This window comes from Leucoraja erinacea, chromosome 3, assembly GCF_028641065.1.
Source record: "Leucoraja erinacea ecotype New England chromosome 3, Leri_hhj_1, whole genome shotgun sequence".
NCBI lineage: Eukaryota > Metazoa > Chordata > Chondrichthyes > Rajiformes > Rajidae > Leucoraja > Leucoraja erinaceus.
The window spans coordinates 80,734,837-80,759,127 of record NC_073379.1 but is presented as its reverse complement, the minus strand read 5'-3'; the positions used below and the strand labels follow the sequence as shown (position 1 = coordinate 80,759,127).

The window sequence follows — 24,291 nt, the reverse complement described above, 5'->3', positions numbered from 1 at the left end:
GGTGACAGTCATCTTTATTTCCAAAGTTTTATAATCATTGTAATGTTAGGAAAGCAAACAAATGATTATTTTCTATTCACTATGGTTAATCTTTGGGATCAGCAAAGACCATAGTTTTATTTTGCTAAGGGATCCTGCCTACATCCTTGTAGTGAATATTATTTAAGGAATCTAAGCTCTTGGTTTTTCAATGGACTTGGGTAAGTAAAGATTGGAAAGTTCGGCCCATCAAGTCTACTCCACCATTCAAACATGATCTATCTCTTCCTCCTAACCCCATTCTCCTGCCTTCTCCCCATAACATCTGACACCTGCAGTAATCAAGCAACTATCTAGCTCTGCTTTAAAAATATCCACTGGCGGCCTCCACAGCCTTCTGTGGCAAAGAATTCCAGATTCACCACCCTTCGACTAAAGAAATGTCTCATCTCCTTCCTAAAAGAACGTCCTTTAATTCTGAGGCTATGATCTCCAGTCCTAGACCCTCCCACTAGTGGAAACATCCTCTTCACACCCACTCTATCCAAGCCATTCTATTCTGTATGTTTCAATGAGGTCTCTCCTCATTCTTCTGAAATGCAGCGAGTACAGGCCCAGTGCCGACAAATGCTCATCATAGGTTAACCTACTCATTTCTGGGATCATTCTTGTAAACCTCCTTTGGACCCACTCCAGTGCCAGCACATCATTGCTCAGATATGAGGCCCAAAATTGTTCACATTATTCCAAATGCAGCCTTACCAGAGCATTGTAGAGCTTCAGCATTACATCCCTGTGTTTGTGTACAAGCCCTCTTGAAATAAATGCTCAAATTGAGCTTGCTTTCTTTACTTGCAGATTAGCTTTTTTAGGAATCCTGCACCAGCACTCCCAAGTAGCTTTGCACCTACAATTTCTGGATTCTCTCCCCATTTAGATGATCTACACCTTTATTCCTACTACCAAAATGCATGATTCCACATTTTGCTACACCATATTCCATCTGCCACTTCTCTGCCCACTCTCCCAACCTGTCCAAGTCCTTCTCCAGAGTCCCTTCCTTTCTCTACACAACCTGCCGTTCCACCTATTTTTGTATCATCCGCAAATGTGTTACAAATTTTTAAGGAAAATGTCACATAAAAATAAATAAGTCTGTACACAACAAACAACACCTTGCATAAATACTTAGTGGATTATAGTATGAGCAACTAAAAGGTGAAAACGTTATTCTTGCATCTTTTCCTAAAATCAAGTACCATAGATTTACACCTCAGTGAGTTTCACTATTTCCATGATGTTTTGATTAGGAGTATTGTTCAACAATTTGAGGATAAGATGTATTATTACTGATCATCCTTTTTATCTGACACCCACATTCCCAATTACATTATAACAACTAGAGTTCATAAACTACCTTCAATGCAGAAAAGATGTCTTTGGTCACTTCATATAGTGGGGGAGTAGTTGCCAATTCCTAAAGGATGTGGGGAGAAGTGACCAAAAGGTTAGACAAAAAGGTGAGTGCTGGTAGCATGAAGGGACATTATCAACAATAAATACAGGAAGACTGGAGAGTGTAAGATGATACAGGGCTGGTGAATGCAGAAAAGTCAGAGTGCGACAAGTCATTTTCAGAATTAGTAAATGAGCCCTTGAATTGTGTATTTGGTTCACTGCGGACTGATATACGTATGGAACAACAGGAGTGATGAACAACAGGATTTAGAGCCAAACACTATGGGAACAATAGACTATTGAATGAATTTGAGTTTAAAAATGCTAGACTTCATTGACATTGATAGTCAAGAATTGATTAAGCCCTTAATCTGGAGGTGCAACGATTTTGACGGAAGAATACAAAATCATAAGGGGAATTTTAAGAAGGGAGGGAGAGAGAAAACGGGGAATTACAGACCAGTTAGTCTAACGTTGGTAGTGAGGAAACTGCTAGAATCAGTTATTAAAGATTGGATAACAGCACATTTGGAAAGTGGTGAAATCATTGGACAAAGTCAGCATGGAGGGTAAATCATGTCTGACGAATCTTATAGCATTTTTCGAGGATGTAACTAGTAGAGTGGATAAGGGAGAACCAGTGGATGTGTTATATCTGGACTTTCCGAAGGCTTTCGACAAGGTCCCATATAAGAGATTATTATACAAACTTAAAGCACATGGTATTGGGGGTTCAGTATTGATGTGGATAGAGAACTGGCTGGCAGACAGGAAGCAAAGAGTAGGAGTAAACGGGTCCTTTTCACAATGGCAGGCTGTGACTAGCGGGGTATCGCAAGGCTCAGTTCTGGGACCCCAGCTATTTACGATATATATTAATGATTTGGACGAGGGAATTGAATGCAACATCTCCAAGTTTGCAGATGACACGAAGCTGGGGGGCAGTGTTAGCTGTGAGGAGGATGCTAGGAGGCTGCAAGGTGACTTGGATAGGCTGGGTGAGTGGGCAAATACATGGCAGATGCAGTATAATGTGGATAAATGTGAGGTTATCCACTTTGGTGGGAAAAACTAGGAAAGTAGATTATTATCTGAATGGTGGCCGATTAGGAAAGGGGGAGATGCAACGAGATCTGGGTGTCATGGTACACCAGTCATTAAAAGTAGGCATGCAGGTGCAGCAGGCAGTGAAGAAGGTGAATGGTATGTTAGCATTCATAGCAAAAGTATTTGAGTATAGGAGCAGGGAGGTTCTACTGCAGTTGTACAGGGTCTTGGTGAGACCACACCTGGAGTATTGCGTACAGTTTTGGTCTCCTAATCTGAGGAAAGACATTCTTGCCATAGAGGGAGTACAGAGAAGGTTCACCAGACTGATTCCTGGGATGTCAGGACTTTCATATGAAGAAAGACTGGATAGACTCGGTTTGTACTCGCTAGAATTTAGAAGATTGAGGGGGGATCTTATAGAAACTTACAAAATTCTTAAGGGGTTGGACAGGCTAGATGCAGGAAGATTGTTCCCGATGTTGGGGAAGTCCAGAACAAGGGGTCACAGTTTAAGGATGAGGGGAAATCTTTTAGGACCGAGATGAGGAAAACTTTTTTCACACACAGAGAGTGGTGAATCTCTGGAATTCTCTCCCACAGAAGGTAGTTGAGGCCAGTTCATTGGCTATATTTAAGAGGGAGTTGTGGCTCCCTCTTAAATATGTGGCCCTTGTGGCTAAAGGGATCAGGGGGTATGGAGAGAAGGCAGGTACAGGATACTGAGTTGGATGATCAGCTATGATCATATTGAATGGCGGTGCAGGCTCGAAGGGCCGAATGGCCTACTCCTGCACCTATTTTCTATGTTTCTATGTTTCTAAGATTGTTTAAACTTAATGTGTGGTTTCTATGATGTTTCCATTGATCTTCTGTGGGTGAATAGTGGATGATGAATAGAACACGTTGAAAAATATATTTCCTTAAATTATATACTATAATTCTCATAATGGCTCATTAAAAATCTGTGATAAGATCGCCTCGATTTTCATTTTTGGGATCTGAAGCGGTCAAATAAAATAAAAAGTTTTAGATTTATTTTTTATTACATTTACATCTCTATATACATTATTTAAAGTTCTTTATCCTAATGGTTGTGACAAGAGCTGAACTTCTACCAATTACGCACACAAATCTGCTGCGGCAGGTGAGATGGGTACAGCCACAGCCACGTATGTTCTTTTCTCAAAGGAGAGGCTCAACAAATGATTTGGTCCTTTAGCAACAGATAGATCTGAACTATTTTCCATTTCATGAGGATGTTGCCAGGACTCGAGGGCCTGAGCTATGGGGAGAGGTTGAGCAGGCTAAGACTTTGTTCCTTGGAGCGCAGGAGGATGAGGGGTGAATTTGTAGAAGAATACAAAATCACAAGAGGAATAGATCACATAAATGCACGGTTTCTAGCCCAGATTTAGGGAAATTGAGAACCAGAGGACAGAGGTTTAAGGTGATGAGAAAAATATTTAATAGGAACCTGAGGGGTATTTTTTCTTTTACACAAAAGCTGGTGGGTGCATGGAACAAGCTGCCATAACAGGTAGTCAAGGGAGGTACTATTGCAACGTTTAAGAAACATTTAGACAGGTACATGGATAAAATAGTTTTAGAGGGATATGGGCCAAACGCAGGCAGATGGAACTAGTGTAGATGGGACATGTTGGTCGGTGTGGGCAAGTTGGGTCGAAGGGCCTGTTTCTAGTTCCACTGGGCCTCTATGATTCTATTCAATTCAACTCCGCCTTGTGTACTCAGATCTTCCTGTTACAATCCAAACATTGCTGGTTGCTCCGTTGAGTCAATCAGCTGTTTTAGAAACATTTTAGGTTTATGGTCACAGGAGGATCATTAAACAATTGGTATTTTGGAAACTGAATATTTTATATTTTATATCACCTTTATACAATAGACAATAGGTGCAGGAGTAGCCATTTAGCCTTTCAAGCCAGCACCGCCATTCAATGTGATCACGGCTGATCATCCTCAATCAGTACCCCGTTCCTGCCTTCTCCCCATATCCCCTGACTCCGCTATTTTTAAGAGCCCTATCTAGCTCTCTCTTGAAAGCATCCAGAGACTGGATAATGGAAGCAGGAAAATAAAACCAATGGTGTAGTCTACATGCACAGCTGGTTGATAAATTCAGCTGCATTTACAGCAGATACCTTTTAGATAGAAACTCTGAATTGATCATTACTAGGTCCGTTCATATTCAAACTGAGGTCTTAACATCTGCTTTGGACTCTTCAAAATATCACTGAATTCCCTTTCGTTCTTTCCACTTTTCTCCTTCATTGCAACTTCAAACGTTTGATTTATAAGCTTTCCTAATTTTAACAAAAGATCATCAGCCTGAAATGTTAACTATCCACAGTTGCTGAGTATTTCTAGCATTTTCTGTTTTTATTACGTATTTCCAGCATCTGTAGATTTTACTTTACCATTAGTAAGTTAGCAACTGTTTAACAATATCTAGTTGTAAGAAGTGCGATACAGGGCTGGGGAAGAGGAACCACCAGTTTCTGCCAGAAGTGGAGCTTCTTATAGAATTTCATAGCTCTAATTAAATATGTCATGGGATGAATTAATACCTGCTAATGAGGATAATGAGATGGTTAAAGTAGGATTGTTTATCTCAAGAGGTATTGTAACAAATTCCTGGGGATTCTCCAGAAAATAAGACGTGACCACCTTTCAGTTAGCATTATTCAGCAGATAAACTCTTGACCTGTCACTTTGTTCACAAAAACGTAGTAGAAATCTGGGAATAGACCAAAATCTGGATGTCTGAACCACCAACCTTTAAAGTAGTCAAGGGTGGAATGAGAGGGTTGTGTATAAATATAATGACACATACCTAAAAGTGGTATCAAAGCATTCAATAACAAATTTGTGGAAATATTCTTGTTGAACAATTTGCCCAGTAATCAATCCCAGTTTCTAGATTTTTGATTTACGTTCTTCAATATTATTAACTAAGTTCATCAAAAGATTCTCTGTTGTAAATGCACTGGTTTACAATTAAAATCAATATTATTTTGACCAATTAATGGTTCCATTTACAGATATTGATAACTAAAGTTCTCTGTGAAGGATTCTTCCCAATGGCAGTGAATGCTGCATAGTTTAACGTGAAAGAAATATTAAATGTAACATAAAAATATTAACTATGGCAAAATCACAATAGTGGAACTGATAATGGTCTATTAAGGAGGCATCACACATTCCATTTGATGGAAGCACTCGACAATACTAAATCAAAGGTTCAGGAATTCTTCATTATAAAACTATTTAAAGCTAATAATTATAATCGCGTGTTCACTTCTAAGGCATCGTCTTCAAATGGAGGGTTTATTTTTCCTGGGTTGTAAAAATTTCTTCTCAAATCTGCAAATTAAAATAAATAAATACAGAGTTAAAACTACCAAATGGATGAATCATTACAAGCAATGCCATTTTAGGTACATTTCTAAAGATTTTCATTGATTTGCATTTATGGAGGAATACAGGTTAAAAATTGAATGGATTCTCAAAGCACTGCACTATTACTACAGAAATTCTTCTCAACTGGAAAATGACATTAAAGTTATATTTCTTTCTCAAATCAGAAAAGAGATGATAGGCTTTTCTATAGAGGATGAAACAGAGAGGAAAGCATGAAAAGAGCATAAATAATGAGCATAAGGTGTTGTCATATAGAAACATAGAAAATAGGTGCTGGAGTAGACCATTTGGCCCTTTGAGCCAGCACTTCCATTCAAAATTATCATGGATGATCATCCAGAATCAGTACCTCATTCTTGCTTTCTCCCCATATCCCTTTATTCTGTTAGCCCTAAAAGCTTTTTCCAACTCTCTCTTGAATACACCTCTTTGTCTCAAACAATTTTCTCTTCCCAATCTTATCATGACTGCAGCAACATATCCCTTCCACATTCACTACTTGCAAACACTGGTACCAGCCCATTTTCCTACCACCCACTCCTCTCGCTAATATTTACCTAGATAATGCCTCCATGACAGATGGCGTAATCATCGTTCATCTCATTCAAATTTTTCACACACATTTTCAGTAGAAAAAAATGAGCACTCAGGGCAACTTTAAATGGTCTCCCGCCCCTTTTGAGCTACTGCCCGACCAGAAATAGTTTCTATTGCAGTGTTAGGTTGTTATTTGCTAATGGAAGCCTGGCTAGTATGCATAATGATCCCAAACAAACGAAAATGGATCAAAGTTAAGAAAATTAGGAATGCAGTCCTGAACACCTTAGGTAAACAATGGTACCTGAACATCCTGGGTGAAAAAATGATATATCCAGACTTGGGTTGGATTTAACAAATATGTAGAAACAAATATATATGAACCAGCAGAAAAATCAAAATCAAACTATTTACTTGTTACATATTGCTTTTGCATTTTGCTCTTTTGTGCCTTTCTTTTAATCCTATCCATTATGTAGTGGTAAAGAAAGCTTTTGGTACATTAGCCTTCATCAGTCAGGTTATTATGGAAGTTGTGATTTTATGTTACAGTTGTACAAGATGTTGGTGAGGCCCCATTTGGAGTATTGTGTTCAGTTTTGGCCACCCTGCTATAGGAAGGATGTCATCAAGCTGGAAAGAGTGCAGAGAAGATTTACAGGATATTGCCTGGATTCAAGGGCCTGAGCTATAGCAAAAGGTTGGTCAGGCTATGAATTTATTCCATGGAGCACAATAGGCTGAAAGATGACCTTATAGAGCTGTATAAAATCATGTGGGGAATAGATGATGTGAATGCACAGAATATTTCACTGAGAACCAGAGGACATAGGTTTAAGGTGAAGGGCAAAAGATCTAATAGGAACATGAGGGGCAACTTGTTCACTCAATGAGTGAAGAGTAAACAAAATGAGCTGCCAGAAGATGTAGTTGAAGCAAGTACTATAACAGCATTTAAAAGATACTGGGACAGGTACATGGAAAGGAAAGGTTTAAAGGAATGTGTGCCAAGCACTGGCAAAGGGGACTAGCTTTGATGTACCATCTTGGTTGGCATAGATGAACTGGGCCAAAGGGCCTGTTTCCATGCTGTTCAGTTTATCCAAATAATATAAAAATAATTTATGATTTTTTAAATCTTTGTTTTCTGTTTTGCCGTCAATTTTACAAATCTGATTGGTTGAAGCTTCCTTGTTGCTTAACTTGCTTGTGGGTGCCATGGATTCTATTGGTAGAGATACAGAATGAATGCAACTCAACATAACAGTCGATTGGAAACCATTTGCATAGAACCAATGAAAAACATACCTTCACCACTCACAAAAAACTCCAGATCATTATTCTTTCCAAATAATCAAATTTTACACTATGTCTGGTAGATGGATGGAACAAGCTGCCAGAGAAGGTAGTGTAGCCAGGTATTATCACATCATTTAAGAAACATTTAGACTGGTACATGGATAGAGTAGGTTTAGAGAAATGGGCCAAATAAAGGCAGATAGGGCTAGTGTAGATGGGGCATGTTGGTCGGCATGGGCAAGTTTGCCGAAGGGTCTGATTTCCACATTGTATGACCCTATGACTATTAGTTCACTTGAATGTGATCTTTACTGTGTTTAACTATGTATTAGATGCTGAGTAGCTTCAAGCTCCATTGATAAAATTGACCTTTAAATCTGCAACTGTCCAAAAATACATACTTGCAAATCAAGTATCCCAAAGTTGTATTTTGACAGTAATATTTCTGTAAGGTTATACTTTCAAGATTACTACCTTTACTACCATTGCAATTGAAATTAGGGTTGTTCTTTTACTCTAGTTTGTATTTAAAATGTAATTAAGGGGTTGGACAGGCTAGATGCAGGAAGATTGTTCCCGATGTTGGGGAAGTCCAGAACAAGGGGTCACAGTTTAAGGATAAGGGGGAAATCTTTTAGGACCGAGATGAGGAAAACATATTTCCCACAGAGAGTGGTGAATCTCTGGAATTCTCTGCCACAAAAGGTAGTTGAGGCCAGTTCATTGGCTATATTTAAGAAGGAGTTAGATGTAGCCCTTGTGGCTAAAGGGATCAGGGGGTATGGAGAGAAGGCAGATACAGGATACTGAGTTGGATGATCAGCAATGATCATATTGAATGGCGGTGCAGGCTCGAAGGGCCGAATGGCCTACTCCTGCACCTATTTTCTATGTTTCTAATCATCATTTATAATAAAATATTATGATTTTTGCCAGATCCCAACGAAGTTGTTGAAAATCCATCTTCATTCACACATTGGTCAGTGTTTTTTTAGATTAAACACCAAGAGACAATTTGCCATTAACTAAATGGTCTATTATTTTACCAGAAACTCTTGGGTAGTGTGCTTCGTAAAAAAAACATAAATCAATTTGTTTTTGCCATTTAGTCTCTCCTGCCTTCGACCGCATCTTATACCTCTTCTTTTAAAACTGATTTGTCTCTAACCATTCCCAGTTTTGATGAAAGACCATCAGCGGAGGTATAAATTCTGTTTCGCTTCCAGAACCAGAGATGCTATTCAGCCTGCTTGGTATTTCTAGCATATAGTATTTCAGATTTCCAGCATTAATGGTGTTTTACATTTGAATGCAAATATAAATATAGAAACATAGAAACATAGAAAATAGGTGCAGGAGTAGGCCATTCGGCCCTTCGAGCCTGCACCGCCATTCGATATGATCATGGCTGATCATTCAACTCAGTATCCCATCCCTGCCTTCTCTCCATACCCCCTGATCCCTTTAGCCACAAGGGCCACATCTAACTCCCTCTTAAATATAGCCAATGAACTGGCCTCAAATACCTTCTGTGGCAGAGAATTCCACAGATTCACCACTCTCTGTGTAAAAAATGATTTTCTCATCTCGGTCCTAAAAGACTTCCCTCTTATCCTTAAACTGTGACCCCTTGTTCTGGACTTCCCCAACATCGGGAATAATCTTCCTGCATCTAGCCTGTCCAACCTCTTAAGAATTTTGTAATTTTCTATAATATTCCCTCTCAATCTTCTAAATTCTAGCATATATTTTGCTGAAATATACATATTTCAGCAAAAAAAAGCAGAGGTACCTCCAGTGTGTTTTCTTGTTTGAAGTGCATTTTTTAATCTTACCTGGGAGCTTGAGCTTTTTGCAGCAGGAATTGCAGTGATGTTTCACAGTGAAGTTTCTGATTGCTCCTTCCCCAAGGTTAGCTGGTCCAAACTCCATATTTTGTGCCCTAAATGCCGTTCAGGGTAGAAATACAGAATGTAACAGGGAAGAAACGTTGGACATATGGAAAATGATCAGAAATACTATTAATATATTTAGATATAATTGTAAATCCTCTAAAATTCAACTGAACACCCCATTGTCACAAAGTAACTGGCAGCACTCCAGAAGAAAACCAAAGATATTGTGAAGGCACAATAGACTGTAAAAAACTGCACATGCTGGGATCTGGAACAACTCAGCAGGGCAGGCAGCATCAAAGACTGCTTAACCCACTGAGCTCCTCCAGCAGTTTGTTTTTGCCTCACTATTATGGAGTTGCTTCTTCCGCTCTTTACAAGATTAGCAAACGCCCCCAAGAAACATGATAAATGATCCAATTCTCTCATGATCCCACCTTTAAGGTTAAGAGACTGGGAGTGTGTGCAGTACCACTGGCATGCCTTCAGTTAATGAAATGGGGACATAGATAAGCCCCATAAACCAACAGTTATGAACATCACCCCCATCCATTCAGCACCACACTCTGTTACATGTCCGTTGTCTTTCACAGGAGCAGAGCTGCAAGATGTTTTTCATTTTAATGGTTCCATCTGTACCATGTGATTTTACATAGATTTCAACACACTTCTGTGTCATGAACTTATCCACTATAAACCCACTGACATGGCTATCTGGACTACACTTCTTCCCACCCAGCTTCCTGTAAGGACTCCATCCCCTACTCCCAATTCCTCCATCTATGCCGCATCTGCACCCAGGATGAGGTGCTCCAAACCAGGGCATCGGAGATGTCTTCATTCTTCTACTATAGATGAGGCTCTCACCAGGGTCTCTTCTATACCCTGTAACTCTGCTCTCACTCCCCATCTCCCCACTCGTAACAAGGGCAGAGTCCCCCTTGTCCTCACCTTCCACCCTACCAGCCGTCACATACACCAAATAATCCTCCAACATTTTCATCACCTCCAACAGGATCCCACCACTTGCCACATCTTCCCATCTCTTCCCCTATAGGCTTTCCGCAGAGACTACTTCCTCTGTAACTCCCTGGTCAATTCGTCCCTTCCCACCCAAACCACCCCCTCTCCTGCAACCACAGGAAATGCTACACTTTTCGCTTTACCTCCCCCCTTGACTCTATCCAAGGACCCAAGCAGTCTTTCCAGGTGCTGCAGAGGTTCACCTGCAACTCCTCCAACCTCATCTATTGCATCCTCTGCTCTAGGTGTCAGCAGCTCTACATCGGTGAGACCAAGCATAGGCTTGGCGATCGCTTCGCCCAACACGTCGCGGTTTGCAATAACCAACCTGATCTCCCGGTGGCTCAGCACTTCAACTTCCCCTCCCATTCCGAATCTGACCTTTCTGTCCTGGGCCTCCTCCATGGCCAGAGTGAGGCTTACCGTAAATTGGAGGAGCAGCACCTCATATTTGGCTTGGGTAGTTTACATTCTGCGGTATGAACATTGACTTCTATAATTTCAGGTAGTCCCTGCTTTCTCCTTCTAAGCCCCTCCCCTTCCCAGCTCTCCCACAGCCCACTGTCTCCACCTCTTCCTTTCTTCTTCCCGCCCCCCCCCCCCACATCAGTCTGAAGAAGGGTCTCGACCCGAAACGTTGCCTATTTCCTTCGCTTCATAGATGCTGCCTCACCCGCTGAGTTTCTCCAGCATTTTTGTCCACCTTCTGCTTCATGAAAGCTCAATTTAAAAAAAAAAAACTTGGTAGTATCTAGAATTATTTGGAAATCTGACGCATTCAAAATTAGAAAAAGAAAAAACATACAGGGTTAAAACTGATGTAACTTACGTTTTCTCCTCAGCTTTAATAACAGATGGATCCGTAAGATTTTCACCAACACCTAGTCAAGAAAAAATAAAAGGATTTGTGAAGGTGCACACCAAAAACAGAAATAAAGCTATGGAGCTTTTTATTCAAGCTATCCAAAATAATCAGCAACTGAATCAAGATACCCTCATTACATTTGAATAAATAATATGCTTATGCTGTTGCCTGACAGAATATTCATAGGTGAAGCACAATTGATAGAAATTTAAACATCCTTTGTTTTATCACTTCCACAGAAAAGTCTTCGGCAACTGTATGCTAAGACCAATGGAAAATTACATATATATTCAAATTTTATTCAATGAAACAAGGCATTAAAGACAACTCTGTCCACAAACAAATTAGTCTTTTTTTGCAATTATCTCCAACAAGTATGGTAAAACACAAACAAGAGATGCATGTCATGTGCAATACCAAAGATTCTGATTGAAAAAAAAATACCAGGAGGTAGGCAGAGTTAAAGCAAGCGATTAAAGTTACCCTCCACTCTCTCTTAATTGAAGCCTGGGTTTACAGGCAGTCAAGTATCTCTCTACAACACTGTATTCTTTTCTTACTTCCTTTTAAAGAAAGCCAAGTGAATTGCAAGACCAGTTGTGGAATGGATTTTCCAGTCAGGCATAGTTATAATAAAGGCAACAGTCAAAGGCAAAAGGAACTAGTGCTGAAAACATAATGGAGTGGGAGTGGGGAGCAATGACACTTGCAAAATCAAATGGTTCTTGTCTCTCTAAGGGGAGTGATCACATGTGCAAAAATCTAAATGTCCAGACCTAGTCTAGGCTTCTTTATTGGAGAAGTTACAAATTTGAAATTTGAATTACCAGTAAAATACCTAACTCGTGAATGAAGCAACCTTTCCCACAGGCCTCAGAAGAAAACTAAAAACACGTACCTGTAAAAATTATTCAGGCTTTTTGGACGATTGAGTTCAACCTACAGCCGTCTGAGATTGACCTGTTATACCTATTAAAACTATGTAACAAGTGGCAGTAAATGCAATAAGATAGATAATTAGTCAGCATGAACCAGATGAACCAAAGGGCTTGCTTCAGTGCTGTGTGAATCTATGACTTCTAAAAGGAAGTGCTGGTTTAACTCAGCGGGTCAGGCAATATCTCTGGGGAACATAGATAGGTGACATTTCAGGTCAGGACCCTTCTTCAGATTGAATGTCACCAATCCATGTTCTCCAGAGATGCTGCTTGACCTGCTGAGTTACTCCAGCACGTAGTCTCCTTTTGAGTAAACTAGCATCTACATGTCCTTGTTTCTACGGGTAAGATTGTTGTCAGTTTCCTCCACAATGGGCATGTAGCTTAATATTTCTTACTCATTCCCTCAGGTGAAAAGCAACAAGGAATTAGGAACAATGTGGAAAGATAGACTCCATTGTGACTTTCTGCCCAAGGTCCACACACACTGACCTTGCAAATCCAGCACAAGGAGTTCACCTCTCGTGTACTCAAATGACCAGTGGGAAAAGGCCAGCATGGTCTCTTCCATGAGATTTGTTGGGATTATCTCATCTCCATTGTTATTGTTGTACTTTCTGAACTGACCATTCATGTACTTCTCCATCGTCAGCCATTGATCAGCAGAATGGCAGTATATTAGGAAAACCTCCAGAAACCTTTATCAGAACAAAAAAGTGACATTTCTATAAAATAAAACTGTGACTTTTCAAGGGATCGTTCTAGTGATGATTAATTGATGTTATTTTCATTTCAGGTAACATACTCTTGGTATTGTGGACAAAATACATTTCTCAAATCAACATTATTAAAATAAATTATTGTCTTAGCATTATCATATGACTGTCTGTGAGCTTGCAAAATAGCTGTCAAGCTTCCAGTATTCATAGAGCGACCACACTTCAAAATGTACAAAACACTTTGGGACCATTTAGGTTGTACTAGACCAAGTGCAGACCCATTGGGTCTGCTCCCCCAACGCAATATTCCAGCACTCACCCCTTCCCACAAGTGTGCAGGCGCAGCTGAGGGGTTCCCGTTGTGACGCGAGTCACGGCAACCCTCCCCCAACTGCGCTTTGCCATCCCTCTTCCTACTCCTATCCTCCTCCATTCCCCCTCATCCCACAGCACTCCCTTCCCCTGCTCTTCACCCTCCCCCTTTCTTTCCCCTGTCCTCCTCCCCTCCCCCACTCCCTCCTCCACATCTCCCTTCCTCTCCTTTCCCCTACCCTCAGTCACTCCCTCCCTCCCTCCACCCCTAACCCCTCTCCTCTTCCTATCCCCCTCCTCACCCTCTATGCCCCCTCCTCCCCAACTCTCCTCCTCCTCACCGCCCCCATTTTCGCCTCCCTCTCCCTACCTACTCCCTCCTCTATCTCGATGTAAGGCCCCGATTTTTCCAGCAGGGCGGCGATGAAGTTGTACTTGAGGCGTGGTCTGTCTGGGGGGGGGGGGGGGGGGGGAGAGAGTCCTGGAACTGGGGGAGGGGAGGGCTTGAGGCAGGGATGGCGAGGTAGCGGAGCCAGTGGGCGGACTGTGGACCCTCCGGACAACAAAGCCCGGGAGATGGCAAAAGATGGCAATTTAAATTTCTGGAAAGGCCACAACTGCACAGATGTGGCTCAGGACCCGTTGGGTGCCCTTTGTGATGCTAGTAAAGATGGGAACCCTCCCTCGACTGCGCATGTGTGGGTGGGGGCGCTGTTTTAAGTTAATTTGTTTTAAACGTTAATAACATTGACATCACAGGTGGTGCAAAAATAGTTCCGCTAACAGTCTCGGTTTATGCGCCAATACAAACTGGGCAAACAAACATGATGTGACTTTTAGTAATGTATTGATGATGTATAACTGAAACATAAATTCACATCCAGGCGCAGAGTGACAAAATTTAAGACTCTTATTTCATACTGAAATAAACGCACTTATCAAGGGATAAAGGTGGATTTTACCACAGCAGACTGGAAATATAGATAATAACTTGAAAGAAAGTACACACACTGATGCAACGTTAGAATCAGGCCTAAAGAAGCCATCAAAGGAAGCTAAAAATAATAAAGAGGGAGAAAATAATTAATGAGAATAAAGCAGGAAAAATATGAAAACCAACAAAACGTTCCTATCTGTACATATAGTCAAGTCAAGTCAAGTCAAGTCAAGTTTATTTGTCACATGCACATACGAGATGTGCAGTGAAATGAAAGTGCCAATGCTCGCGGACTTTTGTGCAGACAAACAACAAAACAACCAAACAAATTATAAACACAATCATAACACACATATAAAGGAAGAGACTAGCTAAATATTGATCATTTGGAGGATAAATTAGAGAATTAATAATGAAAGAGGAGGGAAGCCAACACGATAGAAGGGTCGCGACCCGAAACGTCACCCATTCCTTATCTCCAGAGATGTTGCCTGACCCAGCATTTTGTGTCTATCTTCGAAGCCAACACGATAGTTAATCTACCATCGGCCATTGACAAAATGATGAAATCCAATACAAAGTAACTAGCAGCAGTATTTAGAAAATCACAATACAATTCAATAGTCAAGGAAAATAGCTGTTGACAACTTATCGAAGTTCTTTGAGGATGTTTCTAGCAAAATAGATATTGTGGAACTTGCGGATTGAAAATATTTGGGTATTCAAAGGCATTCGATGAGGTGCCAAAAAGGATACGACATAAGACAAGTGCTCTTGGTGTTGGAAGTAATATATTAGCATGCAAAGAGGAATGGTTAAATAATAAAAAAATAAAGTGTAGCGATATATAGGTCAATTTCATGTAGTCCCACAGAGAGACTGGGCTTCAACAACAACAACAACTTCATGAAATAGAAGAAAAGATTGAATTTACCACTGCCAAATTTGCTAATGATACAAAGTGGGAATGCAGGTTGTCAAAAAGTCATAAAGTTTCTGCAACAGCAATATGGATTGATGGTGTGCAAAGGATTTGGCAGATTAAATATGATATGGACAAAACGGAGGTTAACTAACTCAATAGGAAAAATATAAAAAACAGCTGATTTGAATGGAGCGAGAGTACAGAATGCAGCAGTACAGCAAAATCCAGGTTACCTCACACCTGAAACATGGAAACAGTTTCAGATAATAAGGAAGACAATTTTTTGCCTGAGTTTTCTGAGTACAAAACTGGATAACTCTTACTACAAATGTATAGGGCATTGATGAGACCACTCCTACTGTTTTTCAATCTCTTCTTAACAAAGATCATAATTACATTGGAACCAATTAATCACAGATACTGACCTCCTCACCATCGAAGGATCTACAGGATGTGCTGCCTCAAAAATACAGCCAATGTCATCAGAGATCCACATAACCATGGCCATGCTCTCATTGTGCTATCTTTAGGAAGAAGGTAAAATAATCCAAAAATCTTGACCACCAGGTTCATGAATAGCTCCATCCCAATAACATCAGACTCTTGAATAACCATAACTTTCGCTCCATAGATGCTGCTGCACCCACTGAGTTTCTCCAGCTTTTTTGTGTACTTATGAACATCTAAGGACTATCTAAGTTAGCAGAAAGGACCATGAGTTTTTTGCTTTAGTGTTGTGGTTAATAGTTTGATGATTTATTTTGTTATCATTTGTTGTTATCTGTGAGTGTTATATTTATAGGTCTGTCATGCTGATGCAAGTAAGAATTTTGTTGTTCCTTTGTCGGTACATGTAACAATTAAACACTCTTGACTCTGGAATTCAGGGAAGATTCAATCACAAGACTGATTATTTGGATAATGGGGATTGACTTAAAAGAAAAGAAAAAAGTTGTTTGACCCTTTAAACCAAACTGTTATACTACACTTTTCATGAAAACTGCTAACTCGGAACCATGCATCATTGCATCATAATTTGGTGTTTTTTTAACCCTGGAAAAATTGCAACTCAAGAAACAGTTCATGAAAATTTGAAATTTATCAATACTGCCATTTATGGACTGAATTGGCTGGTTGCTCAATATCCACTGTGTGCATGAACCTTCAACAGAGTGAAAAAATAGGGTGGTACAAGCAGATTTGTACTTTTGTAAAATTACCTTTAAATCTAATTTCTTACCTTGGAGTGTAAAGAATAGTTTGAGGCTTCATTTGATTGAATCTATGAATTAGTTTTTGTGCGGCTCTTTGCTGTTGAATTTCCTGAAAGTAACCAATCATATGAATAAACATTTCTCATATAAATGTGTTAAAATGAAATCTTCCTATGGACAATTATTATTGTAATTTATCTTGATATATTTAATTAACCTATTGATGGAATGTGTAAAATATCTCTAGGTACAATGAAATAGTAGATATGTTTTCAGAAATGTTATTACATTGTAGGAATAGGTGATGGGACAATTCCACTCCAAACCCCCAACCCCATGACTTTGACAGTAAATATTTGCATCACCTTTCCTGCCCTTTACTGACAATTCACTGGCTTCCATGATTCATTTATATTTTACTTCCCAGTGCAAAATTGTACCAAAAGTGATGATGTTAGACGCTGTTCTTCACCAGTCTATCCAAGTCCCTGTGACCTTCTGGGAGTATTCTTGCACCCCTTCTCCCATCATTGCAAAATCCATCCATTCAATGCTCTGCACTAGCTGAAAGAATGCTGGTGTTTTGTTCTGAGCTATCTGCACAAATCCTTCACACATTTCTCAGTGTTTCATCTGCCACCATTCCACCAGATGGTCTGTAGCTGCTTGAATTCTAATACGGTCCTCCTCATAATTTGCATACCTTCAGGTTGTTGGGAAGAGTGAGGGGATGCAAGAGAAACTAGAGGGCACAGTTCTGAGGGTACAAGATCAGAGAGATACGGTGGTTGTACATTGTTCATTGAACGTGCAAGGCAGGTTGAGAATGTAGACATAAAAGTATCCATCATCCTGGGCTTTATTAACAGAGACATAACGACCATATAAATCATATGAACCATCATAAAATATGGGTTTGGTCTCAACATACGTAGAGGGTCAAATTCTGGGCACCAATCTCTAGAAAAGATACAAAGATACAGAACAGATTGACCAATGTGACTGCAGGGGGGAAGACTGGAGAAACAGGTTATTTTCTGTGGAACAAGAGGAGATCTGATAAAGATATTTAAAATCATGAAGTGTATATGCAGAGTTAAAGGAGATAAATATGTTCCCATTGGCAGAGGGGTCAAGAGCTAGTAGACACTTAAGGCCCAAAACAACCAAAGGATGGCAGTGTTGGAGCTGTTAATGCTGTTGCCTCACAGTTCTAGTGGCCTGGGTTTAAACCTGACCTCCCATGCAGTCAATGTTCAGTTTGCATGTTCTTCGTGTAAATGTGCAATTTTTTTCTGAGTGCTCTAGTTTCCTCAAAGATGTGCAGGTCAGTAAATTGCACCCGGTGAATCAGTGAGTTGATGGGAATGGGGAGGGGATAAAAATTGAATTAGTACAATTTAATGGTTGGCTGGGACTCAGTACCTGTTTCCATAAGGTATAGCTCTATGACATGAAGAAATATTTTTTTTACACGCACGCACACTCTCTTACGCGCACACATGCACACACACATGCATACAGTGAGTATGGTCTGGAATGAACTAGCAGGGACAGCAGTAGGGGAGAATTGGAGAGGATTCATTTGTAATGTTCAAAATAATTATCTAAATGTTTACGGTGCTCTGGGGAGCGGGCTAAGAAGCATTGATTTTATCTAAAAACAGTGCTGATTCAATAGGCCAAATCACTTCCATGCATGCTGTAGCCATTCTGCACTTCAATACCAGAGTTGACAAGGGGCCCTCCTCATATAGGGCCTATGGGAACTCAGCTGGAATCAAACATAATCTAGAGTCACTATGACAACATACCAGAGGACAGGAGAAAATCTGGTGCCCAGATTGGGTAAAATTGAATGTAAAATTATCCCCCCGTGAATCACTTACCCTCAGACAGAGATGCAGCACTGTGCCTTCCCTAAACAGTATCTGCCAGGTTTTGACAACTTCGGGCTGGAAGGACTTTATGATGTACGTCTGCCCAGTTTTCAGCACATCCTCTTCAGACCAAGTGCAGCACACTTTCATAGCCTTGCGAAGACCCCCATCCATTTCCTCCCTTGAGAGAACATGAATCATGGCCGCCAGGCCGCGCTGAGACCACGATGACATGCTCGTGTCCAAATTCACCAACGAACTCTCCTCCAGTTGGTAGACGGTCACCTCCTCACCAGCTACACAGACACACAAGGTGACACCAGGTTCTTGAGTACGTTATTGACTGAACAGCCAGGGTCACATTAATGCCTTTACAGTCTCAACCCGAGGCATCGCCCATTCCTTCTCTCCAGGGATGCTGCCTGTCCGCTGAGATACTCCAGCTTTTTGTGTCTATCTTTAGTTTAAACCAACATCTGCAGTTCCTTTCTACACATGCCTTTAGTTTAGTTTAATTCTTATAAGTTAAGATTAGTTTAGTTTAGCGATTCAGCATGGGAACAGGCCCTTCGGCCCACCGAGTCTGTGCAGACCAGTGACCACCCATACACACTAGAGACAATTATCCTACACACTAGGGACAATTTACAGAAGCCAATTAACCTACAAACCTGCACATCTTTGGAGTGTGGGAGGACACCGAAGCACCAGGATAAAGCCCACGCTGTCACAGGGAGAACGTACAAACTCCGTATAGACAGCACTCATAGTCAGGATCAAGCCCGGGTCTCTGGAGCTGTGTCAGCATCTCTATTGCCGTGTTGCTGTGCCACGTAATCTGACAACTTTCACAAGATTACTGTGCTCAGAAATAGGTATAAACTGACAATTAGCTTAGCTAATCTGCGCACTAACAACTATTCTCTATTGAGAGTTGCTTACTGGAAAATAAAATTATCCAATACACCCACCAATTTATTAGTGTGCTGCAGGAACATCTGAATTGCCCCTCGGGGACAAATAAAGTGTTTTGTATTGTATTGTATTGTATAATGCTGCTGATTGGTTGAAACACTGACCTGGAAGTCCCAACTTTAGCCAATGCAAACTGTTTTCTTTCAAAATGACTCCCACATTCCCAATAGAAATGGGAACATAAAAAGGAGAAAACAAATAAGAAATGGAAGTATCAAATATTGTTTCAAAGAGAAGTTAAGAGCAATGTCAGAATAGGCCAGAGAGAATAAGTAAGAATAAATATTAAAAAGAGAACAAGAACCAGAATGGGTGTGAGAGAATTATGGCTCAATGGATATTTTAATCAAATAGAATACCCCAAACATAGGCAGAGGCCTTTGTGCTATTGTGCTTTTACTGGCTCTTTGCTCTTCAATTAGGCCCCTTCAGCCACACCCCGCAGAACTGGAAATGTTGCCCTTTTCAAATAAATATCCTATCCACTTGTTAAAGTTTAGAGGATGCAAATGCTTCAAGATCTCACCTAAGAATCTTTTCTATGTCAACAACTCTGCACAACACCTCTTGGGACTCAAGGACTGGACGATACGCTGTTTCGTAAGGTCATAAGGTATAGGAGTAGAATTAGGCCATTCGGACCATTAAGTCTACTCTGCCATTCAATCATGGCAGATCTATCTCTCCCTCCCGCCTAACCCCATTCTCCTGCCTTCTCCCCATAACTGACACCTGCACTAATCAGGAATCTATCTATCTCTGCCTTAAAAAAAACCCACTGATTTGGCCTCCAGAGCCTTCTGTGGCAAAGAATTCCACATTCACCACCTCTGACTAAAAAAATGTCTCCTCATCTCCTTCCTAAAAGAACAAACTTTAATTCTGAGGCAATGACCTCTAGTCCTATTCTCTCCTACTCAATAGACACTAGACAATAGGTGCAGGAGTCAGCCATTCGGCCCTTCAAACCAACAATGCCATTCAATGTGATCGTGGCTGATCATCCCCAATCAGTACCCCGTTCTTGCCTTCTCCCCATATCCCCTGACTCCGCTATCTTTAAGAGCCCTATCAAGCTCTCTCTTGAAAGTATCCAGAGAACTGGCCTCCACCGCCCTCTGAGGCAGAGAATACCAGACTCACAACTCTCTGTGTGAAAAAGTGTTTACTCATCTCCGTTCTAAATGCCTTACCCCTTATTCTTAAACTGTGGCCCCTAGTTCTGGACTCCCCCAACATCGGGAACATGTTTCCTGCCTCTCGCGGGTCCAAACCCTTAATAATCTTATATGTTTCAATAAGATAAACTCTCATCCTTCTAAATTCCAGGGCATACAAGCCCAGTCGCTCCATTCTCTCAGAATATGACAGTCCCGCCATCCTGGGAATTAACCTTTTGAACCTATGCTGTACTCCCTCAATAGCAAGAATGTCCTTCCTAAAATTAGGGGACCAAAACTGTACACAATACTACAGGTGTGGTCTCACTAGGGCCCTGTACAATTGCAAAAAGACCTCTTTGCTCCTATACTCAACTCCTCTTGTTATAAAGGCCAAGATGCCATTCGCTTTCTTCACTGCCTTCTGTACCTGCATGCTTACTTTCATTGACCGATGAACAAGGACCCACAGATAATGTTGTACTTCCCCTTTTCCCAACTTGACCCCATTTAGATAGTAATCTGCCTTCCTGTTTTTGCTACCAAAGTGGATAGCCTCACATTTATCCACATTAAACTGCATCTGCCATGCATCTGCCCACTCACCCAACCTGCCCAAGTCACCCTGCATTCTCATAGCATCCTCCTCACAGTTCACATTGCAACCCAGCTTTGTTTCATCTGCAAAGTTGCTAATGTTACTTTGAATCCCTTCATCTAAATCATTGATTTATATTGTAAATAGCTGCGGTCCCAGCACCGAGCCTTGTGGTACCCCATTAGTCACTGCCTGCCATTCTGAAAGGAACGTGTAAATCCCTAATCTTTGTTCCCTGTCTGCCAACCAATTTTCTAACCATGTCAGCACTCTACCCCCAATACCATGTGCCCTAATTTTGCCCACTAATCTATGTGGGACCTTATCAAAGGCTTTCTGAAAGTCCAGGTACACTACATCCACTGGCTCCCCCTTGTCCATTTTCCAAGTTACATCTACAAAAAATTCCAGAAGATCAGTCAAGCATGATTTTCCCTTCGTAAATGCATGCGGACTCAGACCGATCCTGTTACAGCTATCCAAATGTGCCGCTATATCATCTTTCATGATTGACTCCAGCATCTTCCCCACCACTGAGTCAGGCTAATTCACTTGTGGAAACATCATCTCCACATCCACTTTATCCAAGCCTTTCACTTTCCTGTATGTTTCAATGAGGTCCCTCCTCATTCTTTTAAACTCAAGCGAGCACAGGCCCAGTGCTGACAAACGTTCATCATAGGTTAACTACTCATTCCTGGGATCAATCTTGTAAACCTCCAGTGGACCCTTTCCAGTGCCTGCACATCCTTCCTCAGATATGTTGCCCAAAATAGCTCACAATATTCCAAATGTGGACTGACCAGTGTCTTATAGAGCCTCAGCATTATACCCGTTATATTTTGGAGACGGCTGCACAGAAGCCTGTGGTTCAATTTGAAGACATCCACAATTATTCCTCCCATCCCCAGCCTACTACCAACATTAAAAAGGCAAACAATGAAAAAAATTCATGGAAATTACCAAAGAGATCAACTGGAGTGAATGGTATTGTTTGGGCAAGCCTCATTAAATTATTTCTTTCAACAGCTGCAAGAAAAAAAAATCAACAGAATTTTAGTTTTAACAATCTTTATAAATAATTTATTACAGTACTTAATCTTAGTTAAGAGATACAGCATGGGAACAGGCTCTTCAGTGCACTGAATCCATGCCACCCATTCACACCAGTTCTATGTTACCTCCCTTTCTCATTCACTCTTTACACATTAGAGGCAATTTTACCAAGGTCAATTAACCTACAAACCAGCATGTCTGGGATGTGGGAGGAAACCAGAGCACCCAGAAGAAACCCACACGATCACAGGGAGAACCTGCAAAGTCCACAGAGACAGCACCTAAGGTTGAACCAGAATTATGGCAGTGAGCTACCCTAAATCACTCCAAACATATGTATACTTTTCAATATGATGGCAAGCATTGTTTTTTTTTTTAAAGAGTGCATTCGAGTCTTTAAAATGGCAATTCATCACCATCCCTTTTGGTAATCACTTTGCAGTTAATCCCATAGTCAGATCAAGGAATCAGACAGATAGATAAAAGTGTGGTGGGGTGGGGGTGAGGGGGGGGGGATCAGCGCTTTGCTATTTTAATGCTTCCATATTACATCCTTTCACTTTCATATACTTAAAACTCATTTGTAATCAAACAGCACCTATACATTGAAAACAGTTTGGGTTTATAGACTATGACTGTCTGCCTTTGGTAGAATTGTTGCCAGATAGCCTGGATGTGGCTGTGATGTTTAGTTGATAAAATAAAGCTGTGTTTAACCTGAGCTGTTAATTCAACTGGCTGATGGATGGGAAATGCCAGAAGAAAATAATAATGCTGTAAAATTCAGCATGACCTTCACGTTTCTGGCCTTATCCAACCTTTGCAGTTATTTCTTCCCTTAGCTCTGTCCCAATAAATGTCTGGGTCACAGCTTTTTTTTAAACATGCTACACAACCTTCTTCTTGTCAACTTTTAAAATGTAGTTTTCAAAATTAACGAAACAAAAGCAGAGCTGAAAGGATTAGAAGCTCAAAACAATGCTGAATTAGTATAACTGATCGTCAACTGAGCTGCACTGACACATCCTGGAAAATGTTGATGGCACGTTGTCAGACTGCACAATCCAAATTGCAGTTGCAAGAAAAGATATCATGCAGCAGCTAGGCATTGTGGAATGGTAGGATGTTGATGCAAAGTCTCTAAGGAAGACATTAAAAAATATTAAATTGAATATTTATCTCATTGTAAAATTAGGCTAAACATTTGGTTGCATTAATACTCAAATACGTAACTGGAAATTTGAATCATTGAGGGGGAAATATATTAATGCATTCAATGGCTCAGAACTTATTTTTGACCAATTCTTCAGAAGCCAATGGAAAGATCACAGGATCACTCTTGCAAGGCCATCTACAATTTAATCTCCAATTAGAGACGGAGAAGGGAAAATCGGAAGTGGTCTACTCTCCTATTCCCACACTCACGAGCACATGGTCCAAGAGGTCATCCAGCGGTTACTGCCTTGTGGTCCTGCTTTTTAATATATTAACTCATTAAGATAATCTTTAGACTTTAAACTTTAGACATACAGCATAGAATCAGTTCCTTCGGCCCACCAGACCAGTGATTACCCCTTACACCAGGGACAATTCACAACTATACTGAAACCTATTAACCTACAAACCCATATATATCTTTGGAGTTTGGGAGGAAACCAGAGCACCCGTAGAAAACCCAAGCAGTTCACAGGGAGAACATACAAACTCCATGCAGACAGCACCCGTATTATTCATCTCTTGAATGAATATATTAGTCAGGGTTGAATCCGGCTCTCTGGTGCTGTAAGGCAGCAACTCTACCACTGCGCCATTTTGCCGACCTACTTGCAGGTCCTCATAATTTTCTGCACCACCAGCACTGCAGTAGCTCGAGTAGGCAGCTCACCACTGCCTTCTCAATAACAATTAGGGACATGCTCAGGCTGTAAAGCTCACATCTTTAGACTTTAGACTTGAGGGATACAACACAGAAACAGGCCCTTCAGCCCACCGGGTCCGTGCCATCCAGCAATCACCCCCATACACTAGCA

At 40.8% G+C, this 24,291-nt stretch overlaps 1 protein-coding gene across 1 annotated transcript in view; it reads right to left on the bottom strand.

Annotated features, from left to right (window-relative positions):
* Positions 1-2,038: 2,038 nt before the first annotated feature.
* Positions 2,039-24,291, bottom strand: part of LOC129695770 (transient receptor potential cation channel subfamily M member 6-like) — a 126,052-nt gene continuing 103,799 nt past the window's right edge. Inside the window, exons 34-40 of the mRNA XM_055633067.1 lie at positions 22,169-22,234; positions 18,482-18,768; positions 16,619-16,701; positions 12,978-13,183; positions 11,512-11,563; positions 9,600-9,706; positions 2,039-5,871 (exon numbers count right to left, since the gene is read on the bottom strand). Coding sequence (XP_055489042.1) covers positions 5,789-5,871; positions 9,600-9,706; positions 11,512-11,563; positions 12,978-13,183; positions 16,619-16,701; positions 18,482-18,768; positions 22,169-22,234 — 884 coding nt within the window. The 3' untranslated portion in view covers positions 2,039-5,788. The remainder of the gene's footprint in view (positions 5,872-9,599; positions 9,707-11,511; positions 11,564-12,977; positions 13,184-16,618; positions 16,702-18,481; positions 18,769-22,168; positions 22,235-24,291) is intronic.